We start from the raw sequence: 27,268 nt of genomic DNA, 5'->3' as shown, positions 1-27,268 counted from the left end.
AGTTTACATGTGATCAAGAATATTACATATACAGGTGGTTAATATGTTCCTTGCCACTATGCTAAGATGGTGAAAGAAACACTCTTCAGTTTAGTTCTCTTAATTCTGTCCTGGTTGCTCGTTATGTTCTTCTTTTACTTACAGATTCTTGTAATCTGCTTCATAACATGGTTGGCCTTTGCACTTCCAAACTATTAAACTCTTGAGTAGGAAGTAGAAAAGAATTTGTTCCAAAAAAGGCATCTTTGTATCTCAGACTTTTGTGTAGCTAATTTTCTGACTTGTAATGCAGCTGGGCAGAAAACTGTCCGATTAGTACAGATATGGTCCTTTTGCTGATTTTAGTTAACCAGAAGTACTTATTTTCCTTGAAGTGTTAATTTTCAAATTGAAGAAGGGAAAGTTGCCTTTATTCATGATTTTATTTTTTTTATTATTTTTTATTTTTGTGGTGTTTTGATTTTTTTGGAGGGTTACTTTTATTACTACTGTCATAACATCATTAACAGCTTTGTAAACCTAAATTCATGCAATGTCATGACTGGCTGTGATTGAATTTGACCTGTTTCTGCAGCTTTCACAGCACAAAACCTCTAGGGCTTTTTTTCTTTTGAAGTCTAGAGAGATATTTTTATTTCAGACCATGCACTTATTTTTCAGAAATACTTCATGTAATATAAGCTCAGTCATTAGTTGTCCTGATGGCCTACTAGGCAGGAGAGGAGAAGGTGGTCTTTTCATAAATGTCTTTACATTGGAAGCTATTTTTCACCAATTATTCCTCTCTTCTTCCTCTCCCCTGCAAACAAAGGTGTGATTACTCATGGGGAGTGTGTATTTTGCTGCAGTTTGTGGGAAGTGGTTGCTCTGCTGCCTACATGTCTTTGATTGCAAGCTCTGCTGGAAGCAAGCTCTATTTTGAGCTCTTTCTTTAATGTTTTTTATGGATTGTATTTGCAGGTTTGAGGGGTGTCTCTTCTTTCCCTGCTCTTCTCCCCAACCTTCCACTCCAAAATAAAAAAAAAAAAAAAAAAGATTTCGGGATGTTAATATTTAACATCTGAAGTATCCAACTGTGCTTTTATTAAAGGTCTTTTACACTCGTGCTAACATCATCAAAACCCTGGTTGTTAGATTACTAATCAAAGTAAAATTGCTGCGATCAGGACCAATGCATAAAATAAACGTGAGGAAAGGCTTCACTAGGAAACCTTTCAGTGGATTAGGTTGTAACAAAGATGTTTTATTCAAGTAAAGGACATTGATAATGAATACACTTTTAGAGCAGTATTTTTACCATAAAATTATGCAGATTTTCTCAAAAATAGCCTTAGTCTAGCTTTGGAGTTACCAGATCTGATGCAGCAATGTACTTGCAGCCAGTTATGAAATACATAGAATAAGAGAGAGAAATTATTTTAGTTGGTGTTTGAAGGATAAAAACCAATGGTTTTCCCTAGTGTTTTTTAGATGAAATTTTGAATACTCTTCCCTCTTGCAGGAAGTGTTAAGTACATGTGTCATTCTCTTTCTAAACGAACACTGTCCTGATATCTTCCATTTGAATGTGGACAACTTTCATTTTTGTAGTTATTTTCTTGGCCAGCTCCAGTCCTCTTTGAATTTCTGTTCCTTAACTTGGAAAAGGAATGGCTAGAACTAAATCTGCTGTTCAACGCAAATAGCACATATTATAGAAAGGTGTTTGTAGAATGCGTTACCTGTGAGTTACACATCTGAATTTCTCTTTTTGCCTACCAATCCATGGTGGGAATTAGGTCTGCGTACAAATACCAACATCTTCCACAAACTGATGAGTTTACGATCTATTGCCATGTATCATTTGAGGTGATCGTTTTTTACATGTGTTGCTTTGCATCTGTTACAAATGTGTTCTGTCTGCTCTTCTAGCAGTTGGTATTTTACTTTTAATTTTTTTAAGCTCACTTCTGTCTCTGCACTCGAGTAGCTTGCTCACATAACTTTTGCTTTAGCAGGCGTTATTGTACCGCTTTTGTGGCAATGGCAGTGAAAGATTGTGCGGTCTTAAGTATTTGCTTGAAGGAAGGGATTATTTATTTCTTCAATTACCTGCAGAGGCTGTGGATAAGATTGTCAATTATGGCTGCACCTGGGCAGTTATAATCTGAAGTGTCCTGTGTTGCTCGAGTCTGTTGTGTGTTATTTTAGGATGTCTATGTAATCATTTTAGGAAGAATTTTGCATAAATGCTTGTATCTCACCTTTTAGCCTGTTTAATGTAAACATAACAGATAGTGGGAGGGGGACAGTGGAGGGGTAGGCAGTGATGTCAAATGCGTAAGATTCTGTCTCATATATCCTAAACTGATCTATTGTTAAACCCTACTTTTATTTAGGTGAATCTTTGAAGCATGCTAATAGGACATGTTATTATAACATAGACCAGTTATTACCTATTGAACCATACAAAAGTACATTTTATGAGAGTTAAAGGATTTATTAAGATTTTAAATTGTAAATTATTGTTGATATGTTGGGAGTTGACAGAAAATGTACTTGACTGAAATGCTGTTGCGGGGAACTAAATTGGTTAATGTGAAACCTTTAAGGATGTTTAACCATGTTTTCATAAGTCTGTGTCTCAAAGAATTCTGACTTAAAACTAGTCGAAGAACTTCAGCCATAACACATTTCAGAAAGTAAAAAAAGTTAATGTCCTAAAATTAGGGATGGCTTCTTAAAGACTGTTTTTTTACCTCAGTGTAGTGAATAGATTCAGATAATGGGATAACCATTTTGCTATATACTTTTTTTAAAAAAATACAGTTTAATACAGACCTCTAAATATTAATACCCCCTTGAGAAATCCTCGCTTTTGAATTTGTTTTGTTTAAAAAGATCAATGCTGGTCTTTGTATTTCTTCCTTTGACAGTATCCTTGTAAGTGATAGATAACCTTCTTCCCTGTGTTCAGGGTTAGGGAATAGTTTGTCTTTTTCACCAGAGCTTTTGAGATCAGGAAATAGCACCATGAATACATTATCGTGTTCCGTTTCTTCAGGGAGAACTAGATGGAAGCTTGTGTTGCTCCTCTCTAGAAGAGAAGAACACAAACAGACTGTACTTGAGTGATAGAAACACAAAAATGATAAAATCCTTTGCTAGTCTGGAAGAGAAGGAGTGAGTGCTATGTAAATCAGGGATTAGGAATGCGCTAACTTTCTTTACTGTGCTAGAACAGAGTTTAATGCAGCTGCTACTGCTGTTGTTTAATTGCACTGCTACGGAAGTAATATCTAGCCAGCAACTTTTCTTTTGAGAGACAATCTGGAAGATGACGATTCATCCCCTAGCTTTTAGAGTGATCGCTCATTTCTCTTTTTGCTATATATAAAAAGATATTGGGTGTTGACTTAAACAGAGGGCAACAGTTTGGTTTGCTCAGCTCTGTCTACAATATTTATTACAGCTGTTGTTGTCCCTGATGAAGTATGTAAAACAAAAAATCCTCTTCTATTTAAAATTGTTCCAAAGTTCATTAGTAAATGCAAACCATTAATATTGTGACATAAACCGAATTCTGAATGTGTGCCTGGTGCGCTGTCCTTAATTTGTCCTGTGGCTGGGTTCGGGAGTAATTCAACACAGTATTACATGCCATATGTTATGCAGTACTTTGGCACTAGGGATGAGTTAAGGGTAGTCTCAACCCTTAGCACTGAATGCCCTTGGTTTTGCTCATTTATATCACAACTTTAACCTTGCTTTAAATGTAGTTTTTGGGTGTTAATTTAATTTGGCTGCTCTGTATGTGAGACATCTTGCCTGAGTGAATTTAATTGCACCATTGAGTAAAACTAAAGCCATGAGCACCGATGCACTAAAATTCTAGCAGAGGTATAAGGTTTAGTTTTATATGGCTTCTTGTTTGGAGTTATTAACTATATGGAGGAATAAACCCCCTTTAAAACTCTTTTTTAAAACATTACAAAACCCACAATGTAAAGTTGCCATGAGCCAGCCAAAAATAATACGTATGGCATTCAGGAGTGCAGTTGCTAATTGGCTGCTGCCTGAGAAAATGGTACACTTGGCTTCTACTTAACACTGTGGGTTTGGCAGAAAGCCAGGTTTGGGGTGAGGTTGTGAATGAAGCTGCATGTGGTTAGGGAGGAGTTCAAGTGATTCATGTCTTGGAAGTTGTAGTAAGCAGTGCAGTATGTACTTGGGTAAGCTGCTGGAGGAAACTCCTCACCCGTGTCCTCCCCGCACTGACGCGTTCCTACACCTCCACTTGTCTTGCTGCGTGGGGACTGTTTGCTGCGTTTAAGATGGTTTTAATCATTAACTAAGTCGGGCTGTTTAGTGGTTTAACTCGCATTTCAATAATTGTTTTCTTATAGATGGAGAATGGAGAGGAGGTAGAAGTAGAGGAATTCTATGTGAAGTACAAAAACTTGTAAGTAAAGTTATAGATTTGATTACTATCCTTTAAGGTCATATAATTTCCAAATATTTTTTTAAAAAATGCTTTTATAAATGATATAATAACTTTTATAAATGATATAATAACTTTAAACGTTTCTAATATTTAGTCCAAACCAGTGGCAAATATCCAAACCAGGGAAATACCTTGCATTGGTGCAAGCAGGTTTAATGGTGGTGTTTTAATTTGTATTCTCTCCAAAATGAAATCCATAGGTAAAATTGCTCTGCTGTTAAAAGTTTTCATCTACGGCTCATTATACATGTGGATTCATGAACACGTACCCATCAAGTAGCTGTACAGCTCTAATTGCAACCATTGAGTAACGTACCTGCAAACTACTCAAAAATAACTTTTAACAGTGTTTTAGAAATAAGATTTGTGTTCAACAAAATGCCAAAGATAAACAAGATGTCTCCCAGTATTCCAGCAGATAGCTACCTCTCCGTAAGAGGAATGTAATAGCAGTGAGAGCAGCATGTTGTTTCACTTCTGGGCTCTGAAACTGCAATGCCGTCAGTATTTAAAATAAGATACTTAACAGCTGGATAAGCTCATTTTTCTCTTGGAAAAATAGCATATCTTGTTTAATTTTAGCAAATTTTACATCTGAGAGAGAAGTTTATGTTGAGTTTCTTGCAGCTAACTGCAGATAGTTAAGTTCATGAAAAATGTGGCCACCTTTGTACCTTTTGCACTGTATTGATTACTGCATGATGTTTAATAGCTTAATTATGCTTGGTTTAGTTTTATTACATTGGCATGTAATTTTTTGCATTAACTATTCATGTCTTCTACTTCTTAGCAATATAACTTTTCACAGACTCCAAATTTATGTAGTGGGACCAGCCTTTTTGGTAGAGATGCTGTTCATTTGTGTTTTCTTAAAGATGGATTATTGCTGTGGAACTGCGTTTACAAGGACTTTTCTTTCTATCAGTGTTAAAGACTTCAGTTAACTCGTGCAACTTTTAATTATAGTATTATTCTCACAAAAAGCAGTGTATAGCATGTTAGTAGTTTAAATGTTTGTGTGTTTTCATTAACTTCTAAAACCCCTGCTCTTTGCTAGAATATGATATTAAATAATGACATTTATGATAAATGCCTTGCAATTATGTTTTAAATATACTTAGTGAAAATAATCTTAGCTTTGTGCCAAACACCAAATGTATGGGATATGTATTTAAATTTTGAGTGGGAGTTGTTTTTATAGACTGACAGCTTTCTCCATTAGTAAGTGTAATTATTTCCAGTAAAAACAATTTGTTCGTAACTGCTATGATATGAAGGAGATTGTGTCCAGTTTTCCAAGCGTAGCACTACAGTGTGCTGGAAGGATCTAGCTATACTAATGGGATACACAGGAACATACGATGGAAGCAGAGTTTTGAATAAGAATTTCTGTTTCATCTTCTAGCTCTTATCTTCATTGTCAGTGGGCATCTGTGGAAGAGCTGGACAAAGACAAGAGAATTCAGCAGAAGATTAAGCGGTTTAAGGCAAAACAAGGCCAGAACAAATTCCTTTCAGAAGTACGATTTGTTTGTTTCTTTCTTTCTTTTAGGTATTTAAGGAATATTCTTACAAATTCTTGTTCTGTACACAAGCAGAAGAATTCAAACAACTGTGATATATCGGTTACACTTTAGATCAGAGTAAATGCTACTATGTTTGATCCAAGTCTTGTGAGTTTATGAAACTCAAGGAATCTATCCTGTCTTGATACACTTTTTTTTTTTTTGCTTAGAGTGGTTAGTTGTTTCCATTGTAAGCATGACCTTCGTGGCTCAGTGCAAGGTTTCTTTTCTCTGGAGCTGATTATGCCAGAGAAATGCGTCGTATTTTTCTGTGTTACAGGCTGCTGCTCACTAGGGATTCTAAGCTTTTTATCATCAATTTAATTTCACTTAGAGCCATAAGCAGTAGTGTGGCAGGGGTCCTGTCAATAAAAGACCAGATCTGCTGATCTGTGTCTCTGAAAGCTTACCTTTCAGTAAAATACTGTCTTTTGAGAAATCTGTTCATTTATTTATATTCGCTATATAGTTTGAAGTAAGCAGAACCTGTTGCAAATTGAAAACTTCCATAAACTCATTATGAGCCTCTCAATAAGTGCATCTAATTGATATATTGTGATAAAATTTAGAGGAATTTAGGGCAGGATAACTTGATGAGTGTGGAACATCTATAAACACTGTCAGAGCATCCAAAACACTGAGATGATTATAAAATAGGGTTGCACCTATAAAGAATTCGCTGCATCGTATAATACTAATGCCTAAGGAACTAGATTAAATTAACTGTCAATTAACTGATATTTGAGGTTTTAAAGGAAGTTAATAACTATGTAATTTGAAGTAACAGTGCAGTATATTATGTCATTAAGCAGCAGCATTGTAAAATTTAACATCTGTTCTAAATGAAGATGCCTGGAATTGCTGCCTTTTTAAATTTTTGAAGTCTGTTTCCGTGTGCACTACAGGTTATGAAAATTTAGAATTTGTTCTTATTTTAGAAAAAGCCATAAAAATGTATACATAGTCTTTAGTCCCTTTGTCTGCCTTTTCTGTTCTGTAAGTGTAAAATGAGACACAGCACTTTAGTATGCACGAAAATCCTGTAAGTTGTTGAAGGCAAAAGAACAAAAATTGTGATTTTTTTTTCATTTTGGGGGGTGAAAAAATGTCTATACGTGAAGTGTTTTTGAAATAAAAATTTCTGAGTCTTCCTTATAAAGCAGTGTTAGACAATATCTGTAGTTAAAATAATGCAAAGGCACTTAGTGTACAAGGCTCTAATTTCTTTATTGCAAGCTGTAGTTTTCAAGAATGCTAAATGTATTGCATGCCATAAGCCTTTTCGATTGCTCATTAGTGAATTGTAATTTCACACTTCATTTAAAATATTCTTAAACATTCTCTCACAGTAAAAGGTTTCACACAGTAATTAAGAGGCCCAGTTAACAAAGTCTGAGAAGTCTGATTCCCTCACGGGGAATGATCTTGCTGAATTGTAGCATTTCAATTAACGTGTTGAAGTTTGCCAAATATAAATTCTGTGTCACTGTAACCCAAAATATTATTGAGTGGTGAAATATATAATAATTTTTCCTCTCAGCAAGGGCTAATAGAGATATTTTTTATATCTGTGCCTCTCTCCTTGAACAGATTGATGATGAGCTTTTTAATCCAGATTATGTGGAAGTTGATAGAATCATGGATTTTTCACGTAGCACAGATGATAATGGAGAGGTAAACAAAACTTTTTGTACATTTTTAGTCATATATAGACTGTGTTGTTTGAGTTTACTGTTTAGAAATGTGAATGTATGAAACGCTTCAGAAGGTACCAGCATATATGTGTGTAGAAAACAGAAACATATTTGAGAAAACATAGGCTAATGTAGCAGTTTCCCTAAAATAAAGGGGTTTAAGTGAGAATCCCAAACTTGTTACAAAGTACCTGTGTTTAAAGAATACAAAACAGAACAGAAGAAACTCAAAAACAAATAAAACCCTCTCTGATACGTAGATCTAAGGGGGTATTTAATGCTACAGAAATGTGATGCCCATGTAGGGGATACAGAATTTAAATGAAAATTGCAAGAATCTTAGCTAAATATTGTATTAGTTTAGACATTTTGGACTATCTGTTGAAGAAGAGGCCTGAATTCAGTGTTTCTTAGTCTGTAATTACTTGTTCTGTAGAACAAGATCACTTTGTCTTCTAGGAGACTCCTTTTTGGTCATGGGAGAGTAGAAAGTCTCACTGGCAGTGTTTCCATGTTGCTCTGTCAGTGAGTGGTGGTGGTTGGGTTCCCTGCTGGGAAATTCCTGACGACACTGACAAATCACAGTTGACTGTTGAAATATGTGGTAAAGCATAGAAATTGTAACAGTTGGAAAATTAATACTGTTTTACTTGTAAACTTCAGTTTAACCGTAGTGATGCTAAATCAGTGTTGTGCTTGTTTTGGTGATAAGCCTGCCTTCCCTGTGTTCTAATCTTACTCCATTAGGTTGCCAAGGTGTCAGCCTGCTGTTTGCTTATCATTTTGGTTGATTTAGACATTCAGGTCTGGAACAGCTTTTTGAGTTGTATGCAGCCTGAAGATCTCCCGTAAAAAAAAAAGTTACACTTTTTTTCTTCTAAAATTGTGATATAATCTTATTTTTGTCTTAACAAAAGCCTGTAACACATTATCTGGTGAAATGGTGTTCACTTCCTTATGAAGACAGCACTTGGGAGCTCAAGCAAGACATCGACCAAGCTAAGATAGAAGAATTTGAGAAACTGATGTCTAGGGAGCCAGAAATGGAGCGTGTGGTAAGAATTGGCTCAGCATAGAGGACTTTATTTGAAAATGGTAAAGTAATGTGGTCTTTCAGAAACCACTAATGGGATTTGCTGTATTTGAAACAGGAGCGACCTCCTGCCGATGACTGGAAGAAATCGGAGAGTTCCAGGGAGTATAAAAACAATAACAAACTCAGGGAATACCAGTTGGAGGGAGTAAACTGGCTTCTTTTCAATTGGTACAACACGTACGTAAAATACTGCTTAGTGCTGAATCCTGCTTTGGAAAAGCCTTTATAGTTTATTTAACGTTCTGAAGTAATCTTGTAAAGCAAGGTTTTGGAATTATTTGCATGTCTCATTTTTTTTGCTGCAGGAGCCATATGCAAACTAATTTTGGGTGGATAACATAATGTTACATAAATCATGATTACTTCAGATACGCTTCTGTGGCAAATGCTTTTGTATATATACATGTTCACGCACACACCTGCTCCCGCTTCCTCACCCATGTGAACTTGAGAGGTGCATAAAATGGCTATAGCCATGCTTCTTGCATCATAAATCATAACATTTATTTAAAATGCAAAAAAGGTCATGATGTCTTTTTGGTATAAACTTGTCATTCTAGAAATTTCTGATTTGCTCAATTTAGCTCCTCACTGATTTCCTGTGTTTTAAGTTAGGAATAAATCATTCAGACTGGTTTTATTATTGTTTTCAGACGAAACTGCATTTTAGCAGATGAAATGGGGTTGGGAAAGACTATCCAGTCCATTACGTTTCTCTATGAGATATATTTGAAAGGAATCCATGGTCCTTTCTTGGTTATTGCACCGTTGTCCACAATTCCCAACTGGGAAAGGGAGTTCCGCACCTGGACAGAGTTGAACGTGGTTGTCTATCATGGGAGTCAGGCAAGCCGGCGGACCATTCAATTGTATGAAATGTATTTCAAAGATCCACAGGTAAAAGCTCTTCACGATTTGATTTTTTTCCCCTCTTTTTTGTATGTCTTTTAAATCTGAATGCCAGTGAGGTTTTAAGCACCAATGTAGGTTTCAGCTCATATTGAAGGCATGTGTATTAATAAAGATCAGCTGGATATAGAGGGGGACAAAGAATTGCTGAGGTGGTTCATCTCATATATTTCTTTACCAAATTTTAGAAGTCAGATATACTTTGCTGCGCTCATGTTGCATAGTTCTTAGGAGGAGAGCAGGTAGAGGAAACTGGAGGTAGAAACCAGAAATTATTTGAAAAACTGAAACTGTAAAGAGCAACAATCTCTACACTTAAAGGCATGGCTTTGTTTAGAGTAAGTAAACAGAATTGAGGGTGGAAAATGTGACTATGTCAAATGTTACTGCAAAACAGCATAAACTTTAAAAGAAGAGTGGAAGTTCAACCTAGTTTGATATATTGTGGAATATTATTTCTAGCTGGCCTTAAGGAAGTGGTAGTGGTGAATTCATATATTTAAATTTTCTGTAAGCATTTGATTTTATGCCACTGGATATTTTGATTAATAAAGCAGAATGGTATAAAATCAATATGGCACACATTAAGTGGATTTAAAACTGGCTAACTGTTATTTCTTGATGTAATTGTAAATGAGAAGTGATTTGCATTTGCAGCATAGTTCTTCAGGGATTGGTTCATGTCCATGAGCTATATAACACTTTTATCAATGACCTGAAAGAAAACATAAAATCATTACTGAAGAAGTTTTCAAATGACACGGAGATGTGGAGAGTGTTAAATAATTAAGACAGTTCATGGATACAGAGTAAACTGTACTACTTAATAAATTGAATCCAAGCTACTAATACGCAGAATAGCTAAACAAATATAGGGCTGTCTGCGGACAAGGAATGGAGATGATTCTTACAGGAGTGAGAGCGTGGTTCTGGAAAGGCTGAAGACAAATGCAGAGTCTTTTGTGTCATGACACGTGAGTTCATACTGTGAGACTGTGGTTGAAAAGGACCAGTGTAGTGCAGGTGTGTAGGAGGAAAAAATCTTTAAATAAAGAGTATAAAAGGTGCAGCATTCTTCTCTTGGTCAGTAATGTAGTGGGTAGTCCAGTTCTGCCTAGTTCTCGCTTCCTGTCTTCAGAAAGAGAAAAAAACCCAGAGTCCTTAGCGCTATGAGGGTGGCTGTGAGAGAGAACATACGCTTTTATAGGGAAAGAACAGAGAAAAAACTGTTTTGAAGGTGGTGGCTGTGGCACAACTTCACATTCCATTAGGGCGAACAGAAATAGAATCACATACTTAAATAGAAATACACATGGTAATTTATAGTAGTTAGAAGTTATATCTATTTGACCTTGGAAATAACTGTTTTCTCTGTGGTTTATCAGAGAAACATTCAAATCAAAATAATATATGCTGTTGTTAAAGAAGATTGATTTGAATAACAGTTGCTACACTGAGATCTAAGGACTTATGTTCCTTACAATAGTACTCTTACCCAGATCTGTAATAGACCATTGAATTGGAATTGATTTTGTAGTTTTTGTGGTTTGAAAATTATTTCTTAACAGAGATATCTTGTATCAAATTTAAAATTTGGGTTTATTCAAATACTGCTTCTACCTGCGTTAAAAATGATGTTTGTTTGTTTTTTAAGCAGTGCTTGTTCTTTGAGTGTTCTTCCCCTTAGGCTGCAGCAGTTACGTAGCTTGTAGCTTTTTGAAACCTGAAGGAACGTCATCAGAACAATGCCACTTCCTGTGCAGATTCTTAGTAGTATTATTTTTGCAGTATCATTTTGTTGATCTAAAGGCAACTGAGAGGCTCTAAAGCAAGATGCTGCAGAAAGTTCTGTTGTCCCTGTTGTCATATTCTTAACTGACCTCTTGGAATGACTATGGAGTCGTTTGACCCCATAGCAAGTAATGACAAAGCACTCATGGCACAGAAGAATGAGTCATTTTCTGCTGGCTTTGCTCCCTGAACTGGCTTAAGAGGAGAATCAGACAATTGCCATGGTTGGAGATAAAGAAGAAATTAAGTGAACTCATCCTTTTGGTAGCAGCTAGCTTAGAGGTGTCATGAACTCACCTTCTGTGTTCCAGTCTTTGCAAGATTGTGGCAGCTGTAAAATGCAGAGTAAAATCTGAATTACAGGAAAAAACTCTCGTTGTGTTCTGACAGAAAGAATCCCCACGTAGTGTTCAGTCTGGCATCATCTAGCGTACCATCAAGTAGGCATATGATGGGTAATGATAAAGGAGAGAAAGAAGACAGGCTTTGATGGTATCATTTCTAGTCCCCTTGCCAAACACATCAACGCAGACTTCGGCATCTTTTGGCTTTTTAGGTCTTAATGTGAGATGAGGCCTCTCAAGCTGAGCTGTTTCTCAAAAAGACAATTGAACATTGAGTAAGTCTGAGTGGCTTTGGAGGGCAGTAATAAAGAAGCAGTGTGCATGTGAAGCACCAACCACGTGGGCAGTAGTGTGACTTTCAGAGTCAACACTGGTAGCCAAAGTCAAAAACCTGGGCAAAACAAACCTAGAGAGCAGTCGATAACGAAATACACTTCTGCGGTGGTGTGACTTCAGCACTAGGGACACCTCAGTGCTGAAGTAACAGCAGCTGCCTTACTGCTTGCAAGGGTCACATAGGCAAGCCTGTTCTGGTGGTCTTGAGCAGTAAAACTGAAAGGTTCTTCTGGGGGCCTTCCCTAGCTGTAATATCAAATAAACTAGTTGCTCTTCTGTAGTATCCTACCTCTGAGGAAGTGTTCTGTTGTAGGATCAGGAAAACTATATATGCCAAGTAAAATTAATGGTGGAGCCCTGCAAAGAGTTGGCTTGTTTGTGAGGGACATTTACTTCACAGTATAGTGAGGACTAAGAGGAGAATCCACCTGGCTCATGTGATGAAACACATCTACATCTACAATTCTAGCAAAGAGCTCTGAAAAGAAGCAAATCTCTGAACTCTTAAAAGGATAATGTATATTTCCTTGATATTTTGGCAAATTCATGCTAAGGAAGGCTGAACAGGACGATTTGGTTGGTTTTAACTCAGAATTATGCTATTGCTGTTCAGGACACTTTCAGGCTTTTCTGGTTCGTTCATTTGGGCTCAGTGGGTGTTGGCTTAAAGAGAATATTTTGTCAACTGCATGGTTTTCTTCATTGCTGAGAAGCCACCCAGCTGTGAACATCATCAACATAGGATTACCGTAGAGTTCTGCAAAGACTGGTTAACATGCAGCAGTTTAAGGCAATTCCACCAACAGGGACTCTGTTTTTCACCAAAGATGATGCTGTATTTTACAAAGTGGCTGTGACTTAGTTTTCCAGATGCTTCCAGCTATAATTGGTTAATGTGCACGTTTCTTGCATCTGTTCTCGTGTTCCTCAAAGCAGAGTCTGAAGTTGGTGGGAAAAGACCGTAATAATCTTTCATTCCCTTTGGTGGAATGTGCATCTCTTTAAAAGTCCACTTCTTTGATGCATCCAGTTGATCTCAGTTGATGTCTTCTAAGTGGTAATACCCCAAAATGTAACCCAACTTTTTATATTTCTCTCATTGTACCGCTGTTGTTTGAGTTGTTTCCAGAAGAATTTTCCAAAAGGAACAAGAAACTGCTACCTATTAGGAAGATTAATTTCCTCAAATGCTATGAGTAAATGGATGTGAAATTCCTATGGTTCCAACATCAGAGAACTTCACTTAGATGCTACACTGAAACAAGATAAATGGATTCCTGTTTGCCTAAGAGTTCACTGTGACAGTGCTATAGGTCACTTTCCTGATAGTTTCTACATTTAAATTTCTCAACTGTGCCTTTAGTAAGATTACTTGGGATTCTCTCCCATGCTTCCACAAGTGTTGGAGGCTTGAAACTGTTGAACATCATCATTCACTTTCTAAAGCTCTTGAAGAGCTCTTGCAACTTTCTGCTTGATTTACTCTTGTGTTCTTCAGTACAGCCTTTGACTGTTGTTCAAATAATGTGACCTCCTGTGGCAAGACCAGCGTGCATATTTTAATATGAGATTTAGACAACTCTAAATATATAATCATGGGTCCCTCTTACGGTTTTTACTTCACCTGGATATGCTTCTTTATAGAGAGTTAGTTCTGAAGAGCACTGCTTGCCATACAGTTGTGAGGTTGTTCATGGAGGTATTTTCCACTACTTGGAGTATTTTTCACAGTCATGTCTAGCTTATTCAGAGATTAACAAAATACCAATTTGCTGACTTTCGAAGTTGCCTACTTGGTGTATCTTCATCTGCTGTTTGTTAGGTAACAACTCTTTTTCTCCCTAAGAAGATAAATGTTTCTGAACTATGCTGTGAGAAAGCACTGTTGAGCAGGTCATTACTTCCTCTGAATTAGGCTTGATTTGCATAGGCAGATTTAATGCTGAGTTCAGGATACCAGGCTTCCAATCATTTTATTGAGCCAGTAGCCGGTTCTAATTCCCACAGTTTGGAGAGGATTATGTGCAGGTCACTTACAAAAGGATTCAGACTTGCACGTTTGAAGAAAGATACAGTTGCCTTACTGTAAAATAGGTATCTTTTTGAAATGTATTCAATATACAACCCGTGACATAATCCTGCTTTGAAAATATAGAATGGCCACTGCCACTGGAGATACAAAGTTACATTTCTCTTTGAATGGCATTGGGAAGAAATACAGCATGTCCGGAAGTTGTTAAATTTATGATTTTGAGTAAAATTGATTAAGGGGGTTGTGGTTTTGGTTTTGTTTTGGTTGGTTGGTTGGGGGTTTTTTTCAACAAAGTCTAGTATCAACCCTGAAAATACGACCCTCAACTAACCAATTAAATAGTGATTATGGTGTCAGACATCAAGTAAATCGTCCTGTTCAGCTTTCCTTAGCATGAATTTGCCAAAATATCAAGGAAATATACATTATCCTTTTAAGAGTTCAGAGATTTGCTTCTTTTCAGAGCTCTTTGCTAGAATTGTAGATGTTTGGATACTCTGCCTACTCAATGTTTATTGGGAGCAAGATATTCTAATAGCCGTAAAAACAAAGTGTAAATGTGCTTCTGGCTTATTTGGATTGTTTGGGAGGACAATCACATACCTTTGATTTAAAAGAAGAAAATTTTCTTGACGAAGTCTAAAAATCTTATTTCAATATTGCAGCAAGACATTAGTAGCTTCAAGGCATTAGTATAATCCATATGAATTACAACTGAAATACTTGTATGACATCTTTGTAACAAATAAGCAGTGATTCTGTGGACTTTTTACAGGCTTAAAAACATAGCTAGCATGAAGCCAGTATTCCCTCACTGAGTTGGCAATAATGACTCAATTTATGTAAAGTATCTTGCTCATTGGACTGTTCTGTATCTTTAAAGAATGAATTTTAAAGACGAAATGAACATACTATCTTTCTTCACCAGGGAGTTTACTTGAACTTTTTGCTCTTCTTCTTAGGGTCGTGTGATAAAGGGGTCCTACAAGTTCCACGCCATTATCACAACGTTTGAAATGATCTTGACTGACTGCCCAGAGCTGCGTAACATTCCATGGCGTTGCGTGGTCATTGATGAGGCTCACAGGCTGAAGAACAGGAACTGTAAGCTTTTGGAAGGACTCAAGATGATGGACCTGGTTAGTGTGTACATGTCTTACATTTGCATTTCCTGTGTTTCTATTGCTCCTGATTTATGGTTCACCAAAAAGTAGAATAAAAGTTTTTTTCTCAAGTACAATCATCAATTGCTAAGAAAAATGAGGGAAGGCAACTGAGAATATCTTTAAAATACCTGGAAGCATTGCGTATCTCCGGTTTTGGTGTGCTGATGTTTTCATAAGTCTCTTTGTTGATGTAGTTGTAGAATTACATGGATTATTTTAAGGATATCAAGATAAATTTATCATTTCGTTTCTCTCTTTTCATGTCACTTTTTTCTCTCTTTTCATGTCACTTTTTTCTCTCTTTTCATAGTCACTTTTTCACATAGACATTTATTTAAAGGTGTAATGTGGCCTGATGGCCAAGTAGGACTGTGAGAGTTAAACTGCCCTACATTAATGTCAGCTCTAGTATTCATTTGTTGTGTGGCCATAAGGATGTCCTTTCATGTTGCCTAAGGTAGGGATAAGTGAGTTAGATTTTGATTCTTACATAAATATGTATTATGTTATGTGCACAAAATACGTATATTTAGCACACAGAAAAAATAAGATTATGATTTTCAAAGGTATTTACCATTTAAAAGACAAAATAATAACTTTTGGGTTTGTTTTTTTTTGTCAGAAGAGTCTTTAAAAATGTGAGAGGGATGCAGTCATGCTAAGTTAACACCTGGAACTCAAAACTTCTCACTCTTCTAATAAGCATGAAGAGGCATAAACATTAGCTTACACAGGCGCTGGTCACCTATAGGTCACTTTCGGTTTCTTTTTCCCCAAAGGAGTTTCAAAGCTTAACAACTAAAAGTTTGTAAAAATGCTGTATACCGTTTATTTTCCTTATTATGGTTGCTGTTAGAGGAAAGCTGAGCTTATAGACATGACTATAGATGGAGATATGGGACTTATCCCTTCAGTTCTTGTTCTACTCCCAAGTTTATGTTTGACCATGGGCTAGTTGCTTAATGTCTCTGGGCTCCTCCTTTAAACTAATACACAACTTTTCCTTTTGTCTCGGCCCATCTCATGCTCTGGTGTGTGTCAATGGCAAGTAGGACTCTGCTTCAGGTTGCCTATGCTGGAAACTTAAGTCTGCCCTGTAGAGATTCGTGCAGAGATCTGTTGGAAATGTGGTAAACTGATGGATTTATACTGAAAGTGACAGGAGAAGTTCAGCTGTGATTTTGCCATTTAAAATTCATTGTAAAAATGTCGTGGAGCAGTAAAATCTCTTGTATCTGGAGGACTTGGGAGTCCTAGTGCACAGTAGACAGCAATGTGCCCTTGCGGCCAAGAGGGCCAATGGGATCCAGTAAGGCATGTATTAAGAAAAGTGTGTCCAGCAGTTCTAGGGAAGTTCTTCTCCCCCTCTACTCTGCCCTGGTGAGACCACACCTGGAATACTGTGTCCGGTTTTGGGCTCCCCAATTCAAGAGAGCCAGGGACCTACTGGAGAGAGTCCAGCGGAGAGCTACGAGGATGAGTAAGGGACTTGAACATCTCTCCTATGAAGAGAGACTGAGAGACCTGGGGCTGTTTAGCCTTGAAAGGAGACGACTGAGAGGGGATCTTATTAATGTATAGAAATATCTGAGGGATGGGTGTCAAGAGAAGGGGGACAATCGCTTCTCAGTGATGCCCAGCAATAGAACAAGAATTAATATGTTTAAGTTAGAACATGGGAATTTCCACCTCAACATGAGGAGAAACTTCTTTACTGTGCAGGTGATGGAGCACTGGCAGAGGCTACCCAGAGAGGTTGTGGGGTCTCCTTCTCTGGAGACTTTCAAAACCCACCTGGATGATTTCCTCTGTGGCCTGTCGTAGGCGATCCTACTCTGGCAGAGGGGTTGGACTAGATGATCTCTAGAGGTCCTTTCAAACCCATGTGATTCTATGACTCTATGACTTTTGAAGATGCTTACATAGTGAAGTATCTTTCTGGGCTATTGCTGTAAGAAGGCCAGACTACTACTTAGAAGTGTCTTTAAAAGAGAGATATGTAAGCAGTTGGGGGAGGGGAGGGGGAACAAAGATGTAGGGGAAAAAAATATTTGTGTATTTTTCCAATGAAAATGTATTTAGATGGATTCCTAGGCAACTGTTTCTTAACCTTTCAGGAGCATAAAGTGCTGCTTACTGGAACCCCTTTGCAAAATACTGTAGAAGAGCTATTTAGCTTGCTTCACTTTTTGGAACCAGGTCGCTTCCCATCAGAAACCACGTTCATGCAAGAATTTGGTGATCTGAAAACTGAAGAACAGGTAAACTTACTCTGCTCGCTTACTTCTCTGTTTAGATATTGTGATATTTTATTATATCTGAACTTCTATTACTTGTTTTTACAAGTAATACCTGTTTATTTTTGGAAGATCATGGTAGCTCTATCCCTGCTTTTTTTGTTTTCATCTTCTTAAGCATTTCGCTTTTGAACAGAAAGCCATTTTGCTGTGTTGTTTTTTTGTTTTTATCCTTTGTCCATTGGTCATGCAGAAACAGGGCAAGTTTTCCAACATTAAAATGTATTGTTCAAAAATGAGGTAGAGTGTCGTGTAACAGTTGCTGGATGAAAATTCTTCTAGAATTGCTTGTTCTCTCTAAGAGAATGAACTTGTCCATTGACATTCTTTCTTAAGCATCAGTATCAGAGTGTGGGGACTGTCCTCTGTAACTTCTGTGGAGTTTTATCAATGACTTCTGTGTGAACAAGAATGTATTTGAAACCTAGTTTAGCAAGAGGCAACCAAATAGAGGGAAGCTTACTTTGACTCAAAAGACTGTGTGCAGCTTGTTTTAGATCTGAAATGTTAATGCTTCTGATGATCATATATGAAACATGTATTTCTTCTTGTATATATAAAAATGTTATAAAAAGTCAACAGGTAACAGTTAAATCACCTTATCATTAGGAATTATCCGAAGCGTGACATCTTAATTTAGGCACCTTAATTTGATCCTTGGCACAGCCTGATAGTCTAACTTCATGATTGCATGCATGTTTGTGTGCAACTTGATGTTGATTTTGTCTGAAAATTCAATTTTCTAACTTTCGACTGCTTGATTTTACAGCAGCTCTTTCATAGGTAGTAGCCTAAAGTACAGAACAGCTCTCCTCCCAGCCCCTTACCTCCTGGAAAAATCATAGTGTGTCCTGAGGGAATCATAGGATATGTTTCCACAGATTGTGCAGGCAGTTGCGTGCCAGTCGGAATGGACTCTGACCTGATTGGAAGTGAGCCAGCTCTGATCCAGAAGCCATGTAGCCCTGTTAATACAGTGTTTGAGCTGGGGTTAATATATCCTAACTCTCAACATTGCTTTTGTCTGGCCATCTCAAAATGTCAGCGGAGTAGAACTGGACATTTTTGAAGCCATATGTGGAAATATCGCTAAAATAATGCCATTGGTCATGAGTAGAATTGAAGCCTGGATTGCTTGGGCTGGCAGGTTTTGGAAGAAGTGCCTTCTCTGCTGAAGACACGTCTCACACCATTAGATGTTTTGGAATTTGATTTATCTTTCAAGTGATGGAAGAGATATGTGCTAATGACTTGGATTTTCTTCTCCATTCCCTACAATCCTATTCCATTTATTTTTGTAATTGTTCATCCCTCCATGCCATTTGTTCTCTTTTCTCCTGAAGTTAGTTTATTACTAAGGGAATGATGTGAATTGAGGAGAAAGTGTCTTTTGTTCATACTTCTGCTGTGCAGCTCTGCATCAGCAGAGGATAACCAATTTCAGGGTGAATTATCAGCTCTTCAACACTGAGGTGGTTTGTACTTTGAGAGGCGACCTAAAACAATCTAAATGCCAGTCTTTCTATATGGAATATGTTTGAGCTTTTAATGTAAGGCACTTTGCAAAAACATGATGAGACTTAGCTAATTTTTTTGAGAAAAATGAACATTTCTTCCCCTCTCCTCCATTTAGGTTGTGTCTTAAAATATACGCTGCAGAACCTGGAGACACTAAAAATGGGCAGAAAAAAAAAAATTTTCATCTTGAGACCAGGCACTGAAGTTTTCTACTTCAGTGAGTGTCAAAACTAGGGAAATAAGAAAATAATTAGAAGCATATAAAGGGAAAAAATAGCATTAAACACTGTGTGTAGTGGTTAGAAGTTAACTGCAAAACCTGATTTTACAGTCAGATTTGCTTATATAGCTGTGCTTACTTAGCATTAACTCTGCCTGACTGGTGTGCAGTACTGTCCTTGTCTAGAAGGATAGTTGTAAGTGAGGTCTTTTTAATCACATTTCCTAAACAGAAGAGTTGCACACTAAAAATTTGCTTTGGAAATGTATGTGTCACTGAGTTATCAAGAACTCAATCTATAGCTCATTGAGGAAAGATTTATTTTTATAGGTCTTTTTTTTTTAACAAGTGCTTTATACTTGTGATCTGGGAAACAAGGATTTTAGAAATAAGGAAATTGAAAAATAAGTATTTGAAGCCTTTGAGTTTTAATTCACTTATTAAACATGTATTTCATAGGTGCAAAAACTTCAAGCTATTTTGAAGCCGATGATGCTGAGACGTCTCAAGGAGGATGTGGAAAAGAACTTGGCCCCCAAAGAGGAAACCATCATTGAAGTTGAGCTGACAAATATCCAGAAGAAATACTATCGTGCTATTCTTGAGAAGAATTTCACATTTCTTTCCAAGGGTGGAGGTCAGGCAAACGTACCTAATCTTTTAAACACTATGATGGAACTAAGAAAATGCTGCAATCATCCGTACCTTATTAATGGTAAGCCTCCTATTTTTCTCCTCATTTGGAAAGTGTTTATAAGGAAGTTCACTAAGTTAGAAACTCTATTCTAGGGTGTCTTTTTATTCATTTAAGTAGAGAAGTGAGATAACCTTCTAGGTTCTCTTAGGTATGGCTATCTGCTAGCCAGGACAGCATTGCTTTTGAAGGCATCTGTGTTGCTTTTTCCCAGGGCTTCCTAGCCCTGAATGGCTTAGTATTGGTATTACCAAGATTTTTTTTCTGTTACTTCTGACAAACAAAACTTCAGTTGTCATGCAGGTTTTTGGATGCTGGCATAAGTATGGCATTTTTTTCTTCAGACTTATGGTTATCTGCTACTTATTTTCTTGCCATAGAACGTTAGGAGATAGTCACTAAAATTTCTGGCTCAAAGTTATGTGGTAAGAGGTTAGGATCAGGCCTGTTTTATGGACATGTCTTGTCAGTTTGTTTTCCTAATTGAAATAGCCAGAAAAAGATTTGTATGAATGTCGGCTTTGACCTCAATGAGGAATGCCATTTTTTAGTGCGATGCTGTTGGGTTTAGATCAGGATTATCTATGGCAAATGCTACAGAATCATAGAATATCTGTTCCAGTGATTAATCGTATGATGAACCAGCTAGCTGTAGATGTCTGAAGTATGCTAAACTTGTGTGTGTTGGTCAAATGAAATATTACTTTTGAAGATGGAACACAAGCCTCCGTACAGGGTTATATTCTACTAGTTTCTTGTTTCCCAAATCCTTTTCCTTACTGTTTATGATTTATACTATGGTTGCTTTAATGCTGATTATAAGCTTCATGATGAAAGACTGTTTTGTTCAAGAGCCATATGTGATTTCAGCTTTTTTTTTTATTGTATGACTTCCATATTGCAGTGCTTATGCTTTTTTCTTGACATTTTTTGTTGAAATGGGTGGAAAAATGCTTAAACTGAGTCGTGAAATGACATCTAATTATATTTCATGCGCAAGTAATTATTCCAAAGACGTGATACAGGGTTACTCCACAGTACTTCAACCCTGATGGGCTGCTCAGTTTCTTAATTCACATGAGCACGCATTTAAGTAGCTTTGCGGTTCTGGTGTAGGGTTTTTTTGCTCGTTAGTTCTTTGTTTTGAGTAACCCATTATGTAGAGTTTACTAGAAAATAGTTGAGGATGTTCCCCTTGTGAGCTTCAGAATTGGGTACTTCTTATGTTTCTTGGTTTTCTGTTATTTTTAACGTTGCTTAAAAGAAATAAACTGAGTATTTTGATGCTATTTTTGTTTTGTCAAAGAGGGTTCATTAGTAGTGCTTGCAGTGTTGCCTATAGCAGTGACTTTTTTTCTTCTTATGTCTTGTGTCATTTAGTGTCTGTTAAGAGACTACTGAGGTCAAGGTGGCTGTATAGAAAATTTCAAGTATTTTTTGGTGACTGTATTTTAACCCTAATAAAGGGAGGTGGGATTGTCTCTTGAATACTGTTGCCATTATAACATTTTTGTGACTTTTGAGTGTTTGGGCTTGCTTGGTGTCATGCGGCAACGTGACAGGTGAGTCAAGCTTTCAGATTTGAGGGGAAAAAACCAAACTAATCCTGATTATTATTATTAGTGTGGAGATGGAACTAAACAAATACGTCCTTTGTAGTTTTAGGACAAAAAATACTCTTACATCCTGTAGTTGTCTGAGCCTGACGTTTTATTTTGCTGATTAATAATTAACATCTTTGTACTTAGAATGATGGCAAAAGTATACTGTAGTTCTGCCAAGAGGTCCTGCAGCGCTAGTATGTAATGTTGCATTTCATGGTTCTATCTGAATATCCAAGTAGAACACTGTTTTGTTGCAAGCAAGTCTTCTAGATAACCTTCTGTGGCTCTTAAATGGAAAATTATGTTATTGAAGTAGTATAGTAGGAGCGTGGTGTTTTTTTTCCTGATTGGTAGATCTGTTCTTCGGAGGGGAGAATGATGGTCTGCTCAGACTCTTTCTGAGTAGACTTCTAGAGGGAGTTACTGTGTTTTGTGTATTCTCCAACCAACTTGGGCAAAGCATTGTCTGTCATTTTTCTTAGAGCTGAACTCCTGGCTTTCTTCATAGCAACTGTTCTCAAGCATTTATACATCATCCCTGTTTCTTTGAGCTAGCAGTGGGGAGTGTATGCTACAGTGTTGAACAGCGGAAAGGTTCATTACTCTGTTTCTTATACCCTCCCGAGCCCTTGAAACCCTCTCCAAACTGGGGCTCGAGATAGGGATCTCCCTGATGGACCGAGCACATATTCAGATACCTTCCTTTCATCTCCTACTAAAAATCAGTGAGGATAGGAACTAGGGTTACAGACCTACAGGTACTACATCAAGCAACTTTTGGGTAGCAGGCTACTCAGTGAATGTGCTTGGCTTAGATGATTTGCTGTGCTGTGGTTTGCATATTGGTTTACTTCATAGTAGTGAAACTTAAATTTGGATATCACAGTTGGGTAAGAAATAAATTATGTAACCAAGAAAGACCACTGAAGTTCCTGTTTGTGAACTACTTGACAGTCTACTGTATCCTGAAATTGCCTCAGTTCAGTACAGAATCAGATTTACTACCCAAAATTCTGCCCATTTTACGAGATGGAAAATGATATGATTGAAGGGAACTTGATGGAGTGTCTGATTGTGCTGATTTCGCATGGGTTTATTTTTATGTGCAAACCATTAGGATCAGTGTGCTTGGAATGGGGAATCCAGATAAGGAAAATTCAGGGCTGGAAAACTACCTTCAAGTGTGAGTCTGCTAAGTTCTGTGAAATGCTGGTCATGCAACCGCGGTGAGTAATAAGAAGCCATTGAACAGCCTGCTTAGGGCAGTATCGAGTTAAGGCACCGCATTACAGTAGGCGCTGAACCAGCTATCACACAGGGAGGGTGCGTTTGTGTGTGTTTACAGGCATCTCCGTAGAACTGGGATATGAGAGATGCTCAGCAGAAGCCTGGCAGTCAGCTGTTCTTCTCCCCTCCCCTATCCCTCCCACCTTTCCTTGTGTTGTTACTCAGAAGCAGTGTTGAAGCTGAATGTTATGCGAACCAGAAATACTTCCAAAACTACATTTTGTTTAAAAAAACCCAAACAAAACAAAACCCAACAAAACCGTAAAAGCAACAAAAAACCCAACAACAGTGGAACGGATAAAAATGGCTCCAACGAAGGGCTTATTTGAATGTGAAAAAAGCTTAGAATGAAGATTCCTAGCCTTTCCGTAGCCGAGAATAGTAATCTGACAGTTCTTGGAATAGTCCACTGTTGGTAAAAGTGACATAAAAAATGAAATAAAAGCATAGGAAAGGTTGAAGAGAAAACTTGAACTTGGTTTGTAGTCTTCAGGTAATGAAAGTAGAAGGAGGTATTTGCTGCTGTGCATATCTTTCATAGGCAAAGGGAGTGTCAAGAAAGAACTGACTTAATTCTGGAAAGAATATATCTCTCTATATGTGTGTGTGTGTGTGTGTGTGTATATATATATATATACAGGATAGTTTCATCAAACTGAACAAAAAAATTCATTCAGTGAGAAAAGAAAATAATGATTTCACAGCTCCTTATTTCCCCCATCCTGAAATCAGCTTTTTCATTGTTTGTGTTTTGATTCTATAATTAATAACGGAAGGAGCAGGTCTGTATCATGCATGTGTTTAAGCCTGGTTTTGGATGCGAAGACATCTAATGTATTTCATGTTTCTTGTATTCTTCTGTGGAAATGAGATATTTTTTTCTTTTATGTTTCATTTGAAAAAGGGCAGAAAATCCATTTGATCAGTTGGAATGTGGTTTACTTTTTTATTTTTTTCCTTAATTTTTTTATTATTTGTGTGCATCAAATAGTCATATTTATTTGGGAAAGGGTTTACTCCTCTTTAAAGGAGAGCAAAAAGAATCAATGCTGTATTTGAGTATGTGTTTGCTTTAAATTTAAGCTTAATCTTTTTTATAAATGTTTATTCACATAACGCTTAAAACATTCCTGTAGTTTCTATAGGGTATTGAAAGCGGACTCATTGTTTATTAATAAAACCCTTTGCAGCGTTCATGTATTGCTGTCCAATCTTTGCAGGTGCTGAAGAGAAAATTTTGGAAGAGTTTAAAGAAACACACAATGCCGACTCTCCAGATTTTCAGCTCCAGGCAATGATCCAGGCTGCTGGCAAGCTAGTGCTGATTGACAAGCTGCTGCCAAAACTGAAGGCTGGTGGCCACAGGGTGCTTATCTTTTCCCAGATGGTGCGCTGCTTGGACATACTGGAAGACTACCTCATTCAAAGACGGTGAGAGCAACAATATAATACAATTTTAAATAAACTGTGCTTTCCTCAGTGGCCACAGTGTTTAACCTGTGAGTAATCCATATTGAAAAGGGATGAAATTCAAAACGCTTCACTATATTTTTCTGTAGCGATCTGACTAAAGGAAAAAGCATACATGTTGGTTGTGATGCCTGGGATTTTTCTTTTGGATGAGTACAAACTAATTTCACGTGAGGAGCTTCAGACCTCTTAGTTTAGAACTCAGTTAAACGTTTTGGTGGCTCTAGAGTTTTAGCTTAAGCCTGAATGCTCATTTCATTCCTTGGAGTTAAAGTCTCTCTTTACCAAAAGGCACAAAGCAAGAGACAAAGTAGTATTATCTTCCACTGATGAAGCCACTGGATACAGGAACAGTCACTCAGTCTGTTGTAGTTCTTTTGACCCTGTAGTAGCATTTCTAATAAAAATAAATATTTATTGCATATTCTCACAAAGAAACAATGCCATTCTGATAAAGCTCTCCTTATAATGCATCTTTATTTCAGCTACCCGTATGAACGAATTGATGGCCGAGTAAGAGGCAACTTGCGTCAGGCAGCTATTGACAGGTTTTCAAGACCTGATTCTGATAGGTTTGTTTTCCTGCTGTGTACAAGGGCAGGAGGTTTGGGCATTAATCTTACTGCTGCTGATACCTGCATCATTTTTGATTCAGACTGGAACCCCCAAAATGACCTCCAGGTAATATTGCAAGAGATGATTTTGCCTTTTTGTTCTGAAATTTTCTTCACCTACAAGAGAAATCATGCTTTATCTTGCTCTTTATAAAAGAATAAAGATTATTATTTATTTTGAAAGCAATAACTTAATCAATACAGGGAACTTTTATTTTTAGAAGTGTTTCTTCTACTTGTCACCTCTAACCAAGTATCTGTCTTTGTTTCATCAGGCTCAGGCACGATGTCACAGAATAGGACAGAGCAAATCGGTGAAAATTTACAGGTTGATAACAAGGAATTCGTACGAAAGGGAAATGTTTGACAAAGCTAGCCTGAAGCTTGGCCTTGATAAGGCTGTGCTGCAGTCTATGAGTGGAAGAGAAAATGCTACAAATGGGGTGAGAATTAATATAATAAGGTGCACGATCAACAAATGCTATGAATTTGTAATGCTTCTCTTGCTTGTTTGTGTTGTCGTTGGAAAATGGTGGTTTTCAGCTGGAGTGTGGTGTGTACTTTTAAAGTAGGGTTAATTAAGGGCAAGGCTACATGAACTGGCTCAGCCTATCTAATGGCGCAGTCACTGCCAAAAGGGGGCAGGTGGAGTCACGTTCCCTCAATCCTCCTCTGTTCTCAGTATTCCACTCTTTGCCTTGTGTTGATCCTCACACTTTCGGGAATTCTTCTAGTCACCTTTTTCTGTTGTAGCCCTTTTGCTTTGGACTTTTATTTGCTTTAGTTTTTTGTCAGGTTAGTAAGTTAAATCTGCTCCCAGGAGGAGTTTAGCAGCCATCAGAGCTGAAGTAAAGGGATTCAGTGACAATGAATTATTAAATCGTTTAAACCACCCGTATAACTTCACCCGAAGTATTTTGTTGGTTGTACTCTTCTTTTAAAGGTGACTTCAGCATGAATGTTTAATTGACGAATACCACATTAAGATTTTCAGTTCTTAAAATGCTAAATAAGAGGACAGTCAGTATGATTATGCTGTCAGATGTATGCGCTGACTGATGTTAAAAAAAACAACCACAACCCCCCTCTCTTACATGTTACAGGTGCAACAGCTTTCTAAGAAAGAAATAGAAGATCTTCTTCGAAAGGGAGCATATGGTGCTCTGATGGATGAAGAAGATGAAGGGTCTAAGTTTTGTGAAGAGGATATTGATCAGATTCTCTTAAGGCGAACACATACAATTACTATTGAATCTGAAGGAAAAGGCTCAACATTTGCCAAGGTGTGCATTGACATTCAGAGGAAAATTAATAAAATGTGACCCATATAGATGGAAGTAGTGTTAAATTGCTTTCTGTGTCTATTTAGGTTTTCAATGCACTTGTCTCGGATATTTTCCTCACAGATGCTGGGATATCTGTGTCTGCAGTCATGATAGTTTCCAGGCTTACCTTTTTCTTTCTTGAAACTACCAGTTCATAGGTCCAAAGTAGTGTACTTACCAGTGAAAACAGATGTTCTTTGTAGCATGCAGTTAAGAAACCAATGCTTGTGTTTTCACATTTACTAGGCTAGTTTTGTTGCATCTGGGAACAGGACAGACATTTCCTTGGATGACCCTAATTTTTGGCAGAAGTGGGCAAAGAAAGCTGAGCTGGATATCGATGCTTTAAATGGAAGGGTAAGAGCTTTATGATAGTTCCCAGTATGATTAAATTGAAGATTTCCCCTCCCCCACCCCTAATATTCTACATTTTTGCTTTCATTTTAGAATAACCTGGTTATTGATACACCACGAGTGAGAAAGCAAACCAGACTCTACAGTGCAGTCAAAGAGGATGAACTGATGGAGTTTTCAGACCTGGAAAGTGATTCTGAAGAAAAGCCTAGCACAAAGCCACGCAGGCCTCAGGATAAATCACAGGGTTATGCAAGAAGTGAATGCTTCAGGGTGGAGAAGAACTTGCTGGTTTATGGGTAAGGATATACAGATTAAATATGCTGATTGTGACTAAAGAACTGAAAATATGTAAATGATGTATAGTAAGTAACTCCCTCAGACATGTTCTCATAATGTCTTGCTGTGTAACATTTACTTCGTTATGTTGTATAGATGACAGTGAGATTTTAAGTGTGTGTGTATGTGT

General features: G+C 37.3%; 1 protein-coding gene across 1 annotated transcript in view; it reads left to right on the top strand.

Annotated features, from left to right (window-relative positions):
* CHD7 (chromodomain helicase DNA binding protein 7) overlaps positions 1 to 27,268 on the top strand; it is a 50,971-nt gene that overhangs the window by 6,320 nt on the left and 17,383 nt on the right. The window contains exons 5-19 of the mRNA XM_009875249.1: positions 4,386 to 4,441; positions 5,889 to 6,003; positions 7,639 to 7,722; positions 8,660 to 8,797; positions 8,894 to 9,015; positions 9,492 to 9,735; positions 15,213 to 15,389; positions 17,534 to 17,677; positions 19,911 to 20,166; positions 24,257 to 24,467; positions 24,992 to 25,187; positions 25,396 to 25,563; positions 26,224 to 26,403; positions 26,692 to 26,802; positions 26,893 to 27,098. Of these exons, the coding sequence (XP_009873551.1) occupies positions 4,386 to 4,441; positions 5,889 to 6,003; positions 7,639 to 7,722; positions 8,660 to 8,797; positions 8,894 to 9,015; positions 9,492 to 9,735; positions 15,213 to 15,389; positions 17,534 to 17,677; positions 19,911 to 20,166; positions 24,257 to 24,467; positions 24,992 to 25,187; positions 25,396 to 25,563; positions 26,224 to 26,403; positions 26,692 to 26,802; positions 26,893 to 27,098 (2,408 nt within the window). The remainder of the gene's footprint in view (positions 1 to 4,385; positions 4,442 to 5,888; positions 6,004 to 7,638; positions 7,723 to 8,659; positions 8,798 to 8,893; positions 9,016 to 9,491; positions 9,736 to 15,212; positions 15,390 to 17,533; positions 17,678 to 19,910; positions 20,167 to 24,256; positions 24,468 to 24,991; positions 25,188 to 25,395; positions 25,564 to 26,223; positions 26,404 to 26,691; positions 26,803 to 26,892; positions 27,099 to 27,268) is intronic.

The sequence above is a fragment of the Apaloderma vittatum genome, unplaced genomic scaffold, assembly GCF_000703405.1.
Source record: "Apaloderma vittatum isolate BGI_N311 unplaced genomic scaffold, ASM70340v1 scaffold23348, whole genome shotgun sequence".
Lineage (NCBI taxonomy): Eukaryota > Metazoa > Chordata > Aves > Trogoniformes > Trogonidae > Apaloderma > Apaloderma vittatum.
Note: the sequence above shows the minus strand (reverse complement) of the source record. Positions and strands in the feature narration are given on the sequence as shown.